We start from the raw sequence: 19,999 nt of genomic DNA, 5'->3' as shown, positions 1-19,999 counted from the left end.
GCAGGCGCAGTGTCGGTGTAAAGATCCGACCGGCGTTCATCCATATGGTTTACAGATTCATGCCGGCGACGCAGTCGGTGAGCCACCGTGAGAAGGAAGTTGTAAAGCGGTTACGTTTTATTTTTTGTTACAGTTGATTCTGGTGTTACTAACTTTTGGCAAGAGGCAGGAGAGCGTCTTTTTTTATTTGGTTACCAAAAAATAAATAAATAAATAAAATAAAAAATGGGCGAGAAATGTGGAGCAGCAACAGTACTCTGCCACTACCGTCGTGTGTTTCCAGGGGGTCATATAGCAGACGGACTAGTAAACATTTGAAGCGTGGTGCCCTGCCAACATGAGCTAGGCTTGCTGGTCGTTGTTGCTATCGTTGCTCCACGTAAGGTACGGGCATGAGTTCAGGAAATGTGAGAGGAGTTCGGTTTAGCAAGCTTTACACGCACGGAGGTGCTGCTTGCTACACCGTTCCAACTGGTTTTCCCAATATTTATCGGTAAAAAACCTACTTAGCTCGACAAATCAGCCTTTAGTGAAGATATGAAATTGCTCTTTCTTGCCTGTCTCAGCCCTAAAACTGGGAACCATACTACAGCTGAGAGAATAAGGTAATTTACATCGCTGCTAAGCTTTTCCGCCTACAGTAGCTGTTAATTTTTAGCCTGTGAAACTCCATTAGTCAGTAGCAACAAAGTCAACTGTTAATCATTGCAGTTCTAAAAATAGTTGTTGGGAAACTTCCGACTTTACTGGTCATTTGGCTGTAATAAGCCAGCTGTAACATTATGATTCAGTAACCTGACTCACTGTACATTTGACTTAGCCTTTGCAACTGTACTTAGCCGTTCTGTCTTCCTATCAGCCACCCATAGTCAAATGTGTGTTTTATTTTAGGTCCTACATTGAATCAGCAGGACACACCTGTGAGCTCAGAGATGCTGGTGAATTTCAGTCCCCTGCTGATGTGGCGAATCTAGTGTCTCAAAATCCTCCGTTTGAGGGTGCACTGGCCATTCATCTGTTCAGAGCAGGCAGACTTCTTCTGGGTAAACATGCTTGTTGTCATATTATCTATTTACTTATGTACTGGTCATACTTACAGTGTTTTGTCAGGATCATATTAGACCTGCAAAATACACAGCTGCCTGTCCCACCAATGTCACCACATTTCTGTTATATGTCTGCTCTTTACAATAGACATCCAAGTACCCTTTGGCGTTATCTTTGGCGGAACAGACATAAATGAAGATGTGAAAGTTGAGCAGAAGCGTGTGGTTATGGAGCAGGTGCTACTGAAAGCCAGGTGATGTTGCTGCAAAGTACTATTTTAAAACACTGACAGTCATTCCAAGTATCTCCACAATAAGCACATTTTAATCCTTAAGTCAAAGCATCACACAGACTAGGGATCAACTAATTATACTAGCATTGTTCTAAATATGGCTATGTTTTATTTTTTTTTTATAACTCATTCCCAATAAAATAAATAAGTTTGAATCTTAAATATATGGATTTTAATGCAGTGGTGTCTCTTTTTCCGTAGACATCACTGTGTGGTCTAGAGTGCACAACAACGTCTGACTGGTTACATGTCATGAGCAGTGGCCCATCAACAGTAGTCTGTCTGTTTGATTTCAAATATACGTAAACCATGATTGAACAAGTACATTTCAACAAATTCTGTGCAGGACTTAAAGTAATTCTAAATTTTACACCAAGAAAAATATAAAACATATCAATCAATCCGTAACACAGTCTGTACAAACGTCTTTGGAAAACAGTGTTGAAATTGCAGTACAGCTGCTGTCAGAATTTGCATAACATACAATACGAAAGAATATGTTTCACTGTCTATCAGTGTGTTCATATTCCGCATAGTTAATTTAAAATGCCATTTAATTGTAAAATGTGTAGATGGTGGCTTTGACAGCATGCTTTATGTAACATCTCAATAGGAAAAGGTGCATAGATGCAACTCATGAAATGAATTATGGATGCATTCCATATAGGAGCACCCATTCAAGAGTCCTGTTAGTGTTCATGCTCATTTACTGGTGTGACTTTCAGGTGACACTGAAATGAAAGAAAGCAATCATTATTGTATTAGTTATACTTGAGCTTGTCCTACTGTGACAAAGTAACATGTCTCCCATGGGAAAGACCTGCTGGTTCTGTTTGAATGAATTATGTGTTGTGACTGTGATTTAAATTTGGCAGTACAGTGATCTTAAGGTATTACTTATTGTCAGCTGATCAATTGTTCATCACACATATGTTAGAAATGCACTGAAACATGTTTTGCTAACTTCCGTTTCTAGAGGTTTCATGCAGAAGTCGCCATCCTGAAGTACAAGCAGGAAGTAAATGTGACAACTTACATGTCTTAATTGAAACTGACGATATGAAGACAACCTTTGATTTCATTAATCGTGTGATTTTTTTCAGGCTGAGGCATACTAACATCTCTTGATTAGCTTTGCCAGCTCAAAACAAGCTCAAAACAAATAAAAATCAGCTGAATTAATATAAATGATATAAATTGTATTGATTAGGCTGTGAGAGTATACACCAATATCACCTAAATGTCAAATGATGCAAAATTGTGTGACCTTAACTGTATTACCTCTAAGTTAACTAGCAGGGAATTTGCTCTTGCATGAACTCAGTTCCTGTTGTCTTTACACCACTTAATCGTCATTAGCTGACCCAGGGCGAAAGCAGGAGATGCCCTGGACAGGTCGTCAGATCACCACAGGGCCACACAGAAAGACAAACAATCATTCTCACATTCACACCTCCGGACAATTTAGAACTACCAGTTAACCTGAGCATGTTTTTGGACCGTGGGAAGAAGCTGGAGAACCCAGAGAAAACCCATGCATTTACAGGGAGAACACGGAAAATCCATGCAGAACGATCATAGGCCCAGGCTAGGACGCGAACCAGGGATCTTCTAGCTGCGGTGCTAACCACTGAGCCACTGTGCAGCCCTCTGAAAGGTTTAGATTTACTACATCATATTTACATGTCCCACAGTAGGTGCAGCAAAAGTCAGTACACGTTTCATTATTGAGATTCAAAACTTTTATTTTTTTAAGAGCTTTTTATGTCCACATTCATTTTTGATGACAGACTCAATTCTCCTGGAGGATACTAGTGTGGCACACATTTTTGGAGAGATGTTCTTTCATTTCTGACAGTTATTTTTTTCAGCTACATTTCGCTGGAGGGCTTGTTTTGCCCCACCTTCTTTAAAATACAGCGAAGGTTCTATTAGATTCAGGTCAGGCAACACACTTGGCCAGATCTCAGTTTGGCAGTGTCTTTTGGATCATTGTGTTGGAATTTTCCTCTTCTGTCAAGCGTCTGTGTAGTGGGAGTCATTTTGCCAGTCAGTATTTTAGCATAGCAACAGACATGGTGCCATCCTTAAATCTTACCTCCCCAACACCTTTTCAGCTGTTATCATACTCCCACCTCTGTGCTTCACTGTTGGGAATAGACATTAATGTGGGAGTCCAGGGCCATGTTAATGCCAAACATGCTGGACCCCATATGAGCCAAACAAACTTATTTTGGTCTCATCCAAGCAAAGAATGTGCTCCTAATATTCATCAGGCTTCTTTTCATGTTCTTTAGCAAAGTGTAGTCTTGCAGGTTTGTGCCAAACAGCAAGCAAAGACTTTTTTCCCTTGGATGCTGTCCATAGAGGGAGACGTTATGCAATGTCCCTCTCACTGTCTGAGCTGTCACAGAAACTCTGATGTCCATTGATAACCCCTCTGCCAAGTCTGACGCTCTTGCCTGTCTGCTTTTCAGAGCTAGATTGTGCAAGTAGTGCTCTGTATGTGGCTTCATTGTAGGAGGACGACCACTGCAAGCTGATTAGAGGAACTATGGCTCGTTCTGTAGAAAGGTCTGATGTTCGCAGTTAATTTTATAACATTCATGATATTAGACTGATTAGATGTCTCAGGTGGTCTTTAATAATCACAGGTTTTCTACTCTGGGGCCTGTATTTTCTGTATAGTCTTTGCTCTGCTGATGAACTTAATGCAGTTTTTGAGAGGTGATACAATTTTGACATTTAAGTGATATATAAAAGAAAACCCATTGGTTGTACTGGAAAAAAGGTGTTCATCTCTACAACATCATCCAGCCTGGCACACTGCCATTAAAGAATGAGGCTGAGCACATGCAATCTAACCACATTTGTGCAGGCTATGTGTTTTTGTCCTATCTGACTTTAATGCTGTCGATTTAACACTGTCACGTCCTTTGCCCTGACACCACACTGTAGTGCCTGTTTTCATTCTGATGAAATTAGATGGTAGGGCATCCATCTAGTGAGTCTAAGGGGATAATTGCCTGCTGGGAGAACTGGGGAGATCCAGCTCTCGTGACATCAAACATCTCAATCCACCCACCTCCCACCGTTAGTGCGTTCACACACAAACCTTGATCATGAAATTCAGTCACCACCCAGAGCCTGGCGGCCCATTTAATAATGAACGCTCACATACGCAAATTAATATCTCCCCACTGTTTTTTGCTCCACATTCCCTTCATTTCCTTCATCTTATTCTTGTTATATTCGTTCTGAAATTCTCTGCCTTCAAGCCACAATCAGTTTTTCTGCTCTCAAGTATTCAGTCTCTGCCCGGAGACTATAATTTTGTATTGTTGCCACTGCTCTTTCCTGTATTGTTGTCAAAATTGTCATTGCCTGTAAAAAGCTAAGATTTACTGGCTATAATAAAAGTTCTTGTTTTGCTGAAAAGCCTTTTACAGCAGAGATAATGAAGTGCCTTTTGTTCCCAATCAGGTTCGCTGTTGCATTTACTGACAAACTGAAAGAAGAGGCAGCATTATCTCTGGTATGATTACGCTCTTTTGTATTTTCAATCACTAACCGCATAAACAGCGCACATTTTCAGACATTCTCTCCAGGAAGGTATTGATTGTGTTGCACTGGATAACACACTTATAAAGTGCAAGAGGTAGTTAAGTAACTTTTTTTGAAAACATGAGAGAGAGAAAGAAGAGAACAGTGCCTCTCTTACCTCTGCACATCTGGCTTACCCTCCTGTGAAGAAGGTGTGAATGTTAGCTCGACGATGGAAAGGTGTGAGGGGGTTCACACTTTCAGCCTTAATGTGTGATGGCAACATGTACACGTTAGTGGTTCACATATGCTGTGTGTTTGGCACCAGTTCTGGTTTTTAATTTCACCACAACATTTCCACATGTGTCTAATTAATTGCTCATTAGTATAATTTTGACTGCCTACTATTCTCTATGTGCTGTATAAACTTAGCTCTTAAGGGATATTTTAGCATTAACAGGATAGGATAGTGACCCTTTCCTCCATCACATCATTTCCTGCTGTAAAAAGATCAAGTAGTGAAAGGAAAGTTTTTGTGTGCATTTTACAGCACATGTATAGACGGCAGGAGCCTGACAGCATCTATAAACACAACAGAAGGGCTCTTGCTGTACAAACACAATATCCTGCCCTGTCCCATAATAGTCCGGCATTAAAACAATATTACAGTGTTTTATTTTCAGATTAGATTACAGCCGTAGGCTGCAGATTAAGGCAAGTGGCATGCTTTATCTCTGCCATTTAGTGCTGACAGCAGGCAGACAGGACAGGCACTGAGAGGCATTGCCACGCTTTTTATTGTGACAGAAAACACACATAGGGGATGGATCTGGTGTGATAACATCCAGTCAATTTCTTTCCCATCCCCTCTGATTTATTTTGCGGCACCCCCATTATCTTTCTAACTGCTGCCCTGAGTTTGTTTTAAAGTTTGTACTTTGTTTACATATACTTAGAACACAAAGAGTGTTAAATGGCTGTGTTGTCTGACATACAAAGAGAAGCATAGTTAGTAATAATCAAATGTAATTTGTGTAAACAAACATTGCCAATGACTGCTGATTGATTTAAAGCATTGATGTGTTTTGGTATTTGTTTTAACCACAGATATCTAATGTTTTCTCTCTAAAGGTGTCCCAGAACAGTAAAATCTATGTCCAGCCCCAAGGTAAGCTCTGCAGGATGAATATCCTCCTCTGATGCTGTGCATCCCTGACTCACCATTGAAGTGTTACATTAATCAGCTTTGACATTTTTTTCCTCCATTATCATACTGTCTGCAGTACTGAGTTGTATTTGCTCTTGCCATTGGCCACCATACCATGTAGGACAGCCCAAATCACTCTTCCATGTTGTTTCCCACCAGTAGCCTTGTTTGGCAAATAGTATCCCTTCATAGATTAGACGAGCACCCGTGGGCCAGCTGCACGGCTGAGCCCTGACCACTGAAAGCTTATTTTTCAGGCTTGTCATGAGATAGTGATCACGCTGAATTGCTTTTTACATGGAGCACACTAAATAATGTTTTGGACCACAAATAAGTTGTTTCCACTGATGTACACTATAGGCTTCATGAAATGCATCATTCATGTATATGTGTGTTTATTTTAAAGGTATCAAGACAGAAGTGACTGAGAAATTCTGCTGGACTGAATTCTTGAGGAGCTCAGGTACTATAAGCTATTCAGTTTGTTGTCATTCTAAATGCTATCTGAATAATGTGAGACATCTTAATCGACAGGACTCACGATCAACTGTTTGCAGGTTTATTTATTTTGACATTTTGATAATTTGGCTTTGCTTTTTTAAAAATATAAATATTTGTGTTTTTGGTGTACTGACCCTTTAGTAGCAGGACTGAATGGTGAATATTGAAATTATTATGAGGGTGTATTTGGCATAATTTGCTTTTTTTTTTTTTTTTTTTAAACAGCAACTTGTTTTAATGAAGTGAAATTTTGATCAGCCCTTGACTTTCTCTGGTCTAAGTATTATAAATTTGACAGTAGCGCCTGATTAAATTATTAGGGCTACATTGACAAACCATTGTAGGGATAGTTGCATGCACGTCCACAAAATCTTAGTGGGATAAATGCTCAGTTCATTGTCTGATGCAGTAAAATAGAGAAGTACCTGCACACTGAAATTTAAGCTCCTTTCTAAATAAATAATATAGCAAGTGGTATCATTTCAGCTATCTGTACACAGGTGTGCCACATTGTGTAGCCATTTGGACATTGTACCTGTGCCTTGTACCTCTGCCATTATAGAACATATCCATCTCTCTAACCTTCAGTATTAGTAGTAGATTGTGTAGTGCAGTGCCGTGGAGCCACCACTGGGAGCACAATAGGGAATTCATTTATACACCCCCCGACCTGAAAATTGGCAATAACAGAGCATAAATTTACTCTGTGCTCTGTTTACAGAATTCCTCTTATCCAGTGTTTTTTCTTCTGTCCTCTGGTCCTCCAATTCCCATTTGAATTGCACGGTAAAACTGCACTGAGCTTCGTCTCCACAAACAGCCTAGACTTTAAATTGGACATTGCAAGATGATGTCCATCCCAAGTACATTAGTGCTCATAGAGAGCACCGTTGAGTACAGAGAGGAACAGTTGATTAATAGCTCTCGAGCCCAGGGCCATTTATCACCGTGTTTCACAACCGGCGCAAGTAATACTAATTTTCCACAGTCATTTCTCCATTTGTTATACTTGAAAGAGGAGCCGCCATTCTTGTGCATTTACTCAGGCTCGATGAAAGCTCTGTAATCTGACTCAAAGTTATTTTTGAGAGCTGTAAACAGGGGTCCAGTTTCTGCATATGTGCTGGCTGATGGTGGTGTTTTGTCAGTGTTAATTTTTGTGGATGTGGGACAGATGGATTTCATATTAGGAAAAAAAAATAGTACTTTTCTTGCCAATGTGTTAACACCACAGTGCTTTAACAAGATAGCACCAGCTCTGGATTTTTTTTGATATGTAATAAATACTAATGACTGTGACCACAAGGCAGAGAGCTTCTGTCAAATAAACTGAGCCCTCATAATAGTTCTAAATGTGCTTTTTGTGAAAATAACTGTGCTTACGTTGTCATAAAACTGACATTTTAAGCATTGTTGTTTGGTTGTCATCGGGTGGTCTTGGCTTTCTGCTGTCTTCCAGATTAGATGTTTCATGTCCTCCTTTTGCACCTCGGTGACCTGCTTTGTCACCTTTAATAATCAGTGTCAACAACTTTGCTCATATTTTAGATGTCTTCAAATGTAGCAATGCAGTGTGGCAGAAGTGACTCCTGCACCCAACCTGTATTCTCTCCTGTCAACTCATATCCTCGCTTTGTTTCACACACACTCCCAGCACAGCAGGGGGCACTATCCCATGTGTGTATTCTCTCTTCCCACATCTTGCTGCAGATTGATTCACTTTTTCATCCCCCCCATCTGGTGTGATATAAATTAATCATCACTAAATTGCAAAATCTAGAGTATATTGTATATAGGCTAGATTGACAAAGGTATGTGGAGCTTTGGAAATGAATGTGTTCTGTGTGGTCCAGTACTGTGAAAAGAAACTCCTCTGGTGAACATAAAAGAGGCAAAGCAATCCTCCTACCTGATTGAAGATACATGACTATACTGTACATGTCTCTGTGTTACCCTTTGGATGTCATGTACTCTGCAAAGGCTCAGATTTCAGCACTGAAATCCAGAGGCTGTCAGTTCATGAAAGCCACTTTGTGTGTGTCTGTGTATGTTGTTTTTGGCCCCTGCTGTGTGCCTAGTGAGGTGGAGTTAAGGGGACAGATGAAGTACAACACTGTAGCGTGAGCAGCGATACTTTCAATCACTGAAGGATGAAAGGGAACAAGCAGGGAGTTTGTTATTACGTTGTCCAGTTACTGGATCCTTAAGGAATAGCATAATTATTGAATAAATTACACAGGACACTTTCAGTGAAGTCGGTGTAATTAACAATCTAAGGATGAGCAGAGGTTAAAGGTGCAATACCTGTTATCATTTTAAAGTGGATGAACATGAACGAGGAACAGTGTCAGAGCCATGAGGCTTTTCATCCTTGGAAAAGCCTCATGTTCCTTTGTCATTATGCTGCCAGCTTTAAATGTCACTTTTACCAAAACCATAAAAGTTCAATTTGTGGACACGAATTATAGCTTCTCTATATGCAAGACAAATATGTTTTTACAGCTAAAGACATTGAAGCACATTTATACAAATACTTTCCCCGGAATGTAAAGTCAGACACAGATCTAATTTTTCATTCTTTCTCAACACTTGTACTTGTTATTTACATTGGCTGTTTTTCTCTGCAGTTTCAAGAAGGCTCTTTAAATAGGCCAGTTTTTAAAATATCACGATAGAAATTCCATGCTGCAACCAGCCCACAGTTGAACTTTTTGTAGAATTGTAACCAACTACAGCACAAATACTAGTATTTTGCTTGTCCAACACAGTGCTTGTTGCCTTGACTAGAGGTGCTGCTCCACAGTTTGAGCCTCTGCCTCACTGATGTGTATTTCCTCACTGGTTACTCCATACAGATGCATGTTAACTCAAGTATGTCGGAGTCTGCGAAGCAATGCATAAATCCTTTTGTCTGACCTCACATTTCGCTGCAGTCTGCACACAGTGTTTTCTCATCATAATTAGTTAGCTGCAGTAAAAAATGCATATAGGGCAGCACTGCTGATTATTAAACCTCTTTAAAATTGAGACATATTGCTAAATATCCTCATACATCAATCAACCATAACATTAAAAACCACTTGCCTAATATTAGATATTTCCTCAAAAAGCTCTGACCCATTAGTACATGGACTGAACAAGACCTCTGAAGGTGTCATGTAGTATCAAGACATTAGTGGCAGATCCTTTAAGTCCTTTACGGACTTGCTTGTCCAGCATGTCCCATAGATGCTTGATCAGATTCAGTCATCAGCTTGAATTATTTGTGATGTTCTTCTAACTATTCCTGAACATTTTCTGCAGTGTGGCAGCGAGCTTCTCACCAGAACGTAGGACACCCAGCTCTTGTGCATGCAGGTTCACAACATTCGCTCACCAGGACGAAAACTGTACCATCAGTAGTTTCATCTTCTTGTTCCATAATACAATTCTGACACGTGCATTGAAGGTACATTGGGTGGTGAACAGAGGTCAACATTGTCACTCTATGTGGTCTGCAGCTGCACAGTCCCATATCCAGCAAGCTGCAATGCAGTGTGTTCTGACACATTTCTGTCATGACTACCATGGAGGTTTTCGGCAATTAGTGCAACAGTAACTCCTCCATAGGGTCAGACCAGACAGCCACTCTTCACTCCTCACATGCATCAGCGATCTTTGGTTCCCCATGACCCTGTCATCAGTTCACCGGTTGTCCCTGGACCACTTTTGGCAGGTACTAATCACTGCATACCGTGAACAACCCACATGATCTGCAGTTTTCGAGATGCTCTGATCCAGTCATCCAGCCATTGCAATCTGGCCCTTGTCAGAATCGGCCCTTACATTTGCTCAGTTTTTCTCCTTTCAATTTCAAGAGCTGACTGTTCACTTACTTCCTGATATCCCACCACTTGACAGGTGCCACTGTAACAACATAATCAATGTCCTTCACTTCACCTGTCAGAGGTTTTAATGTTCTGCCTGAGTGGTTGATGTCTGACCTGTGTAGTTTTGTTAATAAATGGGATTTTCTTTATTAAGCTGTGTGTAGATGGTGTTGTCATTGTTTTGTCAACTCCCTGCAGACTCTGTTCTCTGTGTCACCCAGTGCCACTCAAGAGATTAATAGGAGCTGTTCAGATAGATGTGCTCCCACATTCATACACGCACACACATGCACACATACTGATTAAAGCATTAGGGGATTGCTCAGAATGGCCTACTGAAATCAAAGGCAAACGAACAAAAGTATGTTTCACATAGAACTTCAGAGAGAAAGAGAAAGTAATGCTGCTGGCACAACAGATGATTTGTACAATTTGTTTTTCTTCCCCCAGGAAAGATGAATTGTGTCTCAGATCCAAAAAAGGTTTTATATTTCTTTGAATTTCTTCCTCGTTTCGACAGGTCTGTGCTCCGATAAGACTCCAGCTATCCTACACTATTTTCCTGCATCTTGTTCTGAAGTAGTGACATGGAAGTTTAACTTAGCTGACGTGTTTTCACATATTGCCAAAAATGCAAGGAACTTTGATGCATCCCACAGATGTAAGAGCTTTTTTTGACAATCGGCTTCTAGGATCAGGGTCAATGCCCAGGCTCCACACTGTCATTTTAAGATGCTCTTTAATAGCATTAAAAGAGCTGCTTCATCCTTCTGATCTGGACTTATCTGACAGCAGGGGATTTCACTCGACTGTCACTGTGCTAGAAGCACGTGCTGGAGTCTGTCTGTCCTATTATTTTCCAAATGGTTTGTTTCTCACTTTGTTTGACACAGACAAAGAACATTTTTATACCTCACTAAATTTCTTGCACTGTTGCCTGTAGAACTATCTCAATACTGCTGATTTTTCCCTTTGGCTCATTGTCATCCATAGAAGGTCAGAGATTAAACACTAATTTTCTGACACTTAGAGAAACCTAATGTTGAATTATCCCAATGTATCTAAGACTGTTGGCATTAAGTATAATTTCCATTGATTCATCAGACCTCAAAAAGCATTGCCTTGATACTAATCTTGCTTTAAGTTTGCATAAAACTAAGCCTGTCTTCTCAAGCAATGTAAAAACTGCACATAATGGCAGTAAAATTGATATAAAGTCAAAATCTTTTCTTCCCCTGTGGCTTTCTGTTTATATCATTTATCAGTCCATCCAGCTTCTGGATGGATTGTCATTAAATTTTGACATATTTTCATGGTCCCCAGAGGATCAAATCTATTATGCTGACTTTAATAATCTCTTAGTTCCTCTCAGGATAAACATTATCCCCTAACCTTTACTCCGTGTCATCATCAGATCAAAATTCTAGTTTGTCTAGTACTTTTTGTGACCAAATACCTGGAAAACAAACGTTCTCATCAGCCTAAATGGCAAATCACCATTAAATGGCAGCTGTTTAGCATGCTAACACAGTAAACTAACATAGTTTACTTGTGGTATAAACTCACAGTCTGTTGCCATTTTGAGCAACTGTACACTAGGCAGTTGTAAAGCTAATTCTGCTCCAGCTATGCTAGGGATACTTGTGTAAACAAGCGGATACAGTCCAAGGTAATTACACATTTTAATTTCAGGTTCTTTTATTGGTAAGAAGACTGACAAGCCAATGTGTGTGCACTGCCTTCATTATGGGACTGCGTTATTAGGGTCAGGACTTTTATCCTTTGCCTTTGCAGGGTCATGTGTCGTTCAGCAGTTGTTTGCATTTAGCAGAATTGTGTGCCTGCCAGTTTCTGACTAATCTCTGGATTGAACCTGAGATGATCTGGGAAAAGAGCCGACTGCATGGCCCTGCCTCTCAATTAAAGCAGGGCTCTCTAAACGTTCAGTGTTGTTAGCATGATGTCGGGTTAGCTCATTTATGTCCACTGCTGGTCCACGAGCAAACTGTCACCCAAACATTCTGGCTCTAGTTATAATGCTGCTTTGCACTCTGATTAGGCTGCAACCTTCCAATGTTTCCAGCAGACTATTTCCCTGCTGGTCACAGAATTGTGCAAGCACATTAGTCACTGCTGTCTTCTTTTCCTCATGACCTTGGGTGATGTATTGCTTTCATTATCTGCTGATGTACTTGGGATGTTCATTATGCAGTGTTTTGATATTGTGGCACTGTCTTTCTGTGCGTCTGGCTTCTCTCCAGGTGTAGAGAGTGAGCATGTGGATGAGCTGCGTGTCTTCCTATTGGTCTGTGGCCTCAGAAGAGTTAAGGACCCCCTCTATTTGGTGGAGGTGTTTTCAGGTAAACCATAAGGTTCATTATGTTTTATTTTATGTATGCACTGGCAGTGAAAACCATAAAAACAAATGCAAAGTCAAGTAATCTAGCAGCTGCCAGCTTTTATAGGCAGTTTTAACCTAATGTGAAGGAAACCCCCTCATTACAAAGCCTGTCTGACTGTATTTCTGTAGTATCCTGTGGTAGAGACATTGTCCTCATCAATTAGGAATGATGTTAGATCTCAGTTGAGTTTCAACTAATTGAAAATTTATGTGAAAGAGTGTGTGAGACCCGTCAGACAGCTCCTCTTGTTGAGTCTCGCCTTTATTGTGTTTCTTTTTTTGAATTGAATTGAATGTATCTTAATATTTTCAGCTGCGGGGTTTGCCCTTGATTAAGACGAGTGGCTCTTTTTTCAAATCTTCTTGTGTTTTATGTGGCTTTTATCGCTGTGGTAATAAGACAGCACTAGAGGGCGTCAAATTATATAATAATGTTAAGACGAGCTATATACAGGGATTTTAACATGTTGTTTCTTGGAGGTCAACTGTACTATCCACGTGCTTTAAAATGAAACCACATGGCGCAATAAGCAAGTATATCTATGCAACAAAATAAAGAGCTCTATTGCTTTGGAGAAATCTCTTGTTGCTCATTTTCTGTTTTTGTTTACATTGCCAGTTTTATTTTCTGTCTTTCAGAGTGGCATTGTAAGAATCTGCTGAATATTTTGGTCATTATTGGGCCAAAGGTAAGCACACAGTCATTATACACCAAGTCTTTTTTAAACATTTTTTCACACCTGCCATGTATCTACCTCTGCACCGTGACTGTCTGTGCTGCTGAAATTACCCAGAAAACCTCCCCTGGGAATTTAGACAGGCTCTAATTGGATGTACGGAGATACAGGCTTTAGCTGTTTAGCTGGAATTAACGGCCAGCGCGGCAATGAAATGTCTTCTGCAAACCGGACAAGGGTCAGCAGCAGCAGTGTTTCTGTTGCTGTCTACCTGTCTCACTGCTTGATATACTGATGCACTGCCTTCCTCAGATTGGCACTTGCCTTTGAGTAATGACCTGAACAGAGCTGCCTCATTTTAATACACATGAATGAGGACGTATCTGCACATGTGCAGGTATAAATTACAGGCAAGTCAGTTTGTAGCCCTGTCACACACCATCATATTTCTGTCCTGTATCTACCCCGGAGACATTAACTGCACATATACAGGCTATGCAGCTTCATGTCAGGCAAGTCAAATAAAAAAAAAAAAAAAAAAAAAAAAAAAGCAATTGAACTCTCACAGGCTGCCATGATTTACAATATTCATAAATCAGTCAGACTGTCAGCAAGACAATCACCTAACATTTACTGTGAAAGTTTTTATAAACTGATTGCACTTTTATGTTAGAATTTCTGTCTTCTGAGTCCTGCAGATGGAAGTGATATACTGGCCAGCAGCAGCAGCTTCGGTGCTCTGTTCTTTTTTTTTCCTATTTCATTTCCAATCTCTCACTCATTGATTTCTGTGTATGCGTGTTTTCATCTTTCCTTGCTCCTGACTTGCTTTGATATGACATCAATGTACAGTACTTTAGCGTCTGTTCTTTCTTTCAAACAGCGGTGTCAGGCAAAAGGTACGTTCCGCTTTAGTTTTGCTGAAAAACAACTCAATTAGACATGGCCAGGGGATAATACACTGTCTTACTGCCGCTTCTTGCTTCGTTATGCTTTGTTGTTGTTTGATGAAATGGTTCAGTGGAAGCAGAGACGTGTGATTCATCTCGACACTCCCCTGAATCACAGAGGAAGCATGTTTGTTTGTCTGGAAAATAAAAATATTATTATTATCATTATTACAATAAACATGTGTTTGTATGACCGCCAGATTTCCACCGTGTTAATTATTGGATGACTCTTTTGGTTAAACGTAAACAGCACTGAATAGATTAAATGAAGTAAAAGTATAATCTAAAAATAAGAGCAGGAGGTAGAATGAGACGTGCCTTACTCAGACTGTAATGACATACTATAAATCCACAGCTACTTCATTCAAGTAATAAGCGCTCTGGCTGTGCAGCATCTGTCATTAAGAGGAAAATTCAGGTCAGTTTGTCAGCGATGACACATCTGACTCGTCTCTGACGGAGCTTTATCAACCACCGTATTATTACTGGGTAAAATGAATTCAAAGATTGTTCTAAAAATGTAATTGTGCAGCTCAGGAAGTTGGCAGGCTTTGCACCAGATTTGTTGCTTAAAATAAGAAAACACATAAGACTACATTGACACTATTTTTAAACAGTAAAAATATGATTAATTGGGACAAATAATGTATAGTGCCTGCCTTCCACTTCTGACTGGTCCTGTTTCTGTTCATTATGAGGACTCTGCTATCGGACAGCGCACAGTCTGTGCTTAAATCATTTGTTTGTCAATCATGCTCTATCTCCTGCTGGTTTTACAATGTCTGCTAAATCCCAGATTACACCGGGGCACAAAACTGTTCTCAGTTCAGATTCTTTGACTTTAATGCATTTTGTTCTTTAAAACAAATTTGATGAAGACATTTCATAAGCTATAAAAATGGAAGAGAAAATAGTAGCAGCTTGCTTGGTAGCATCTTTGACCCAAATTGCTATGCTTTGACTTTTCTTTGTGCAGGCTAATGCACGCAAATCCCACATTGCAATTAATCAGATTGGCCACCCACCCAACCCTGACCCCAATCTCTGAAAATACAGGATTTTCAGAGAATGATTTTCTCATGATAGAAATTATTAATTGTGTCATTGTTTGTTTTATCCTTCCGATTAAGTCATTGCTGGCCTCCTTGATGAAAACATAGCTTTTCACAGGAACAAATGGGCTTTCACTTGTTTTTTCCAGATTGATCCTGTGCTTACTGTTGAAGTGGAAGCTGTTATCAAAAGGTAAGCCATCTGTTTTGTTTTGTTTTTGTGTTGTCAGTTGATTATCGCATTAAAAGAAAACTACAGATCTGACAGTGTAATTGCCATGATCTTGCTCCTTTTGAAGACCTTCTATTTATATAATGCGCTACACATGTATTATACATTTAACCAAACATAGCTTACATATATTTTAGCATAATGTAAATAGAATGCAAATCTGTTTGACATGCCAAGATCCCATTGTTCCCTTTTTCTTAATTCTGTCCTCCCACTCTCAAGTCGTGGCTGATCTTTCATTTTTTCGCCGAGGGCCTTCACCACAACGTTGTAGCAGGAAGCTGCCCTCCTGGTTAAGACTTTACCTGGATGTGCCGTGCATGTCACACATAGGGCAGCCATGTTTCTTATCCTAAGCTTGTCACTGCTGTTCAGCATCATTCACGCCTCTGTGAGCCCTGAGTCATGCAGAACTGAGCTTTGCTACTGCCTCCGCAGAACAGCAGGGGTTTTCTTGGCCCAGGAGAGGAGTCAACAGGAGCTCCATGCTGCCATGGAAAGGTGCTTCGCTGTGGTCAACAGCTCTGTCTCCGAGGGCATGTCAGCTGCCATCTTGGAGGTAAACATCTTCCGGGGCTTATGAGTAATTAGACAGCAGCATTTTCAGACTTAAGCAAGAAAAATTGTTTAGTGTGGGAATTTGATTTATCAAGGTATTTAAGGAGAATTTGTCATCCAAAGCCCTTTAAAAATATCTGAACCATGTGAATATATTTCACAGCTGCTCTTGTCTCGCTGTTTGTTGCTCAGCTACAATGTTATCTGGCCACTTCAGGGACAATTATACAAATTAATTGCTAGACTCCAGTCTTTTCCATTCCTGAGTGAGCAAACCCTCCAAATCCACCTAATCTCTTTTAAACTTAGCCAATTAAGACAATCCACAGTAGGCTTAAAGTCTTAATAGTATGTTAGCATGTTTCACTCAACAACCTGCTGAAGGTATTAGCTGATACAGATTGTTAATTCTTTAAGTGAACTGCAATGAAGAGTGGAATAGCCTGGCTGTACAGTTTTCAAGGTGCTTAGGTGCTTTCTTCCTTGTAATGATAGAATGAGAGAGAAACTTTGGTCTGTGACTTTGTGTTTAATGATCTCTGCTCCCACAGGCCATGGATCTCGGGGTGCCCGTGTTGGCCAGGGACATTCCAGGAAATGCAGCTGTGGTACAGCATGAAGCCACTGGCCTGCTGTACTCTTCACCTCAGGTATACAGTGACCGACCGCATCACCAGGTGCATTAAATCCTGCTAAGCTTTGTAGTTGATAAACACTAACTCTCTCTATAAAGTGATACTGTAGCTACAGCTGCTCCTGTAATATTAGTTGACCAAAAAGGTATTTATATGTATGTGCTCCCTATCCTAGGATACTGTATCTTAAAAAGTCTCACAGTTTTATCTGGAAAAAACTCCAACTTCACAGTATTTTGTCAAACTTTGTACTTTAAATTCTTATCATTAGCCTAATCTAAGCAGCTAAAATATAACAAAAGGCACCTTCTTTTGTTATATTTTAGTTTCCTCAGGTACTTAGATTAGAATCACAAAATGCAGCCTTTAGGGGCAGAACAAAGAAGCCACGTTGTGATGCAACACATAGCAGCAAGCTGGAAAGTGCAAAATGGGAAGCCCCCATGAGAACTATTCAGTCTGATGTTTAATGAGGTTTGATGCAAAGGGCGAACAATATAAGCTAAGGCCGGTTGACAAAGGTCTTAAGCCTGATGCTGTCAAGACACCATGCTGTAATGTGATGTTGTTGTGATGGCAGACTTAAGTCCTCTCTGCACGTGTGCTCAGCTGAGCTGCTAGTAGGAAGCTCACACAGATGGTTGCAGCTTGGGGTGGATAAACTACAACCTCAGCCAGGAGTGGTGGCCAATGAGTGGTCGTCAGCCAGCAGCGTCTCACACTTAAGACTTTTTTGAATTTTTGATTGATGGTGTTTCTACTTCATAAAGAACACAACTACATGATAGTGGATGCTTGCTTTTCTTTTTCTTTTTTATGTTTATGGTTTGTTTCATTTGTCGCTGTTTTCTACAGATTAATATCGGAGCTTTAGCTGATAATAATTTTTGGCCAGACTTTATGACGTATGTGGCTGACGTCTGTCTGCCTTTGGTTTAATTCGGTTCAGCAGTTGTTGGGAAGCTTTTAATGTAACTAGCTGCCGACAGCTGGAGTAACGTCATCTTCAATTCACCTGTCTTTTCTCTGCTCTGCTGTGTGCGTGTAGCTCCACACTACACATATATATATATATATATATATATTTGTGTCACTATGCCCCTGGCAACACTCCACTGACATAATGTATCCCTTTAGCCTGTACTCTAACCATCACGACTGAATGGCTAACTCTAACCCTTGTTTTAACCTAATTTTAACTGTTAAACCAAAATAAAACCCTCTAAAAGCTGCCTGTACTCATGGGAACTTCAGTTTGGTCCCCGCAGTGACAGGAGGTTCCCATGGGTGGCTGTGCAGTCCCCACCGGCATATAAAACAAAACACACAATGAAACAAAGTAGAACACTGCAGAGACTCCCACACTGAGCGAGGATGAGGCAAATGCACACAAATTAGGTAAATATCATGAATAAAACAATTAGTTTTTACATTTTTCCCTTCAGTTTTTTTTTCTTCCTTTGGTTTCTTGGTGTAGTGAGACACTATTATCAAGAAATGTGTCAAAAGAACCAAACACACAAGCATTCCTACGCTTTTAAAAGGAAAAATGGCCTTTCATGCCTGGCTCTATAATTTGCACTAAGAGTGAAGTGATTATAAGCACTGCGCTCAAAGGTTGAGCTTTAATCCTGTTGCTGAGGATTTATAGCGCTCATATGGCCATACAGAAGAGCTGTTTCCTACCAAGAGCCACTCCAGACATAATCACATCATTTGAAGTGAAGCAAAGTGAAGTGCCCTGCTGACTGGCAGTGGCTAAAACTCTGTGTGCCCATTGGCTCTCTGCAGCAGTAAATTCTGGCTGCCATGTTGCAAGAACACTTCAAGGCACTTTGACTTCATTTTGTTGGAGGCTTCTCTCAGGCTGCTGGGCCAACACATGAGCAACTAGGATTCCGGATGCTGTGTGGTTGCATCACACCTCAGTCAACGCTCACTGATGGTGCCAATACTCTTTTATTAATTGTCAATTTTTTATCTCCACATTTCCCTCCCCATGACCAACTGCCAGCTTGTTGGGCAGTATAGTTTAACTGTAACATTCTATTTAGTCAGGTTTTCCCATTCTTCATAAGTAAATGTGAGGTGGCAGCTATTAGGATAGACTGAAAAGGTCTATTGGACATCCGTATTTGGATCTGAAGCCATAAATATCTTCTTCCTTTGGCAATGTACAGACACTTTTGAAGTATTTCCTAATCGGTGCACTGGCTTCTATCTGAGTTCTGTTCTTGAGCCTTGGATTATCTTTTATGCTTTAAAAAAACATATCTCCAGGCACCTTCATTGGCAAGCTTTAAGTAGCATTTGGCAGTAAATGAGACTCATTTCCCCTTTATCCTTGCCAGGAATTTGTGCATCAATCTCAGAGGCTGTTGTCAGATCGTGAGCTGAGAGAGAGATTGGTGAGGAATGGAAAATGCTACGTGGAAGAGCATCACAGCCTGAAACAGGAGAGAGAAACCTACCAGCGACTGGTAGACACTCTACACTGAGTGTAAGGTCTCAGAGGTCAACCCTACTCTGTATACTTTCTCAGGAAGTACAGCTGCAAAAACAGGGCATTACACCTGAGTATTTACTTTGCATATGTATAATTATTACAAGTGTCTGTTTGCACAAAATACACTTCTATCTTCACTGCCAGATTAAACATTATGCTGTGGAGCACTTTGAACCAAAGATTTAGAGTAGGACTTCTTGTTTGTCTTGTTAATATATTTTATGCATGTGAAATACAGTGATAGGCTCTTATTTATGGTTTAAAATAACTATAGCAAAGAATTGATTCTCTGTTTATTAATTATGCCTAATAAAAGAGAGGGTAACAACTTTACTGGTTGTTTTTGACTGGTTTGGGATATGAAATTGTTTTATAGTTGTACAATTATAATTTCCTCTACGGGGACAAAATAGGTCTCTGTCACACTTTTTAAAATGATGATCTTTTTCAAACTCCTTCAAATGTAGTGCAGGATTTCCTATATTTATACTGCCACATCAATTTTTAGTAAAGCGAAATGGTTGGATTT

General features: G+C 40.1%; 1 protein-coding gene across 2 annotated transcripts; it reads left to right on the top strand.

Annotated features, from left to right (window-relative positions):
- Window positions 1–176: 176 nt before the first annotated feature.
- glt1d1 (glycosyltransferase 1 domain containing 1) lies at window positions 177–19,803 on the top strand. Of its 2 annotated transcripts, none has more exons than XM_055011663.1 (12): window positions 177–342; window positions 892–1,043; window positions 1,195–1,300; window positions 4,823–4,874; window positions 6,014–6,050; window positions 6,496–6,552; window positions 12,721–12,819; window positions 13,500–13,549; window positions 15,689–15,732; window positions 16,210–16,330; window positions 16,881–16,979; window positions 19,316–19,803. In XM_055011663.1, exons 1-12 carry the CDS (start codon window positions 338–340, stop codon window positions 19,460–19,462), a joined length of 969 nt encoding a protein of 322 aa, XP_054867638.1. In that variant the 5' UTR covers window positions 177–337; the 3' UTR covers window positions 19,463–19,803. The 2 variants fall into 2 exon arrangements, with proteins under 2 accessions (XP_054867638.1, XP_023146724.2); XM_023290956.3 differs by lacking the exon at window positions 177–342 and adding an exon at window positions 391–605.
- Window positions 19,804–19,999: the final 196 nt, after the last annotated feature.

This window comes from Amphiprion ocellaris, chromosome 6 (assembly GCF_022539595.1).
Source record: "Amphiprion ocellaris isolate individual 3 ecotype Okinawa chromosome 6, ASM2253959v1, whole genome shotgun sequence".
Classification (NCBI taxonomy): domain Eukaryota; kingdom Metazoa; phylum Chordata; class Actinopteri; family Pomacentridae; genus Amphiprion; species Amphiprion ocellaris.
The sequence above is the reverse complement of the archived record's forward strand: the minus strand, read 5'-3'. Positions and strand labels throughout refer to the sequence as shown.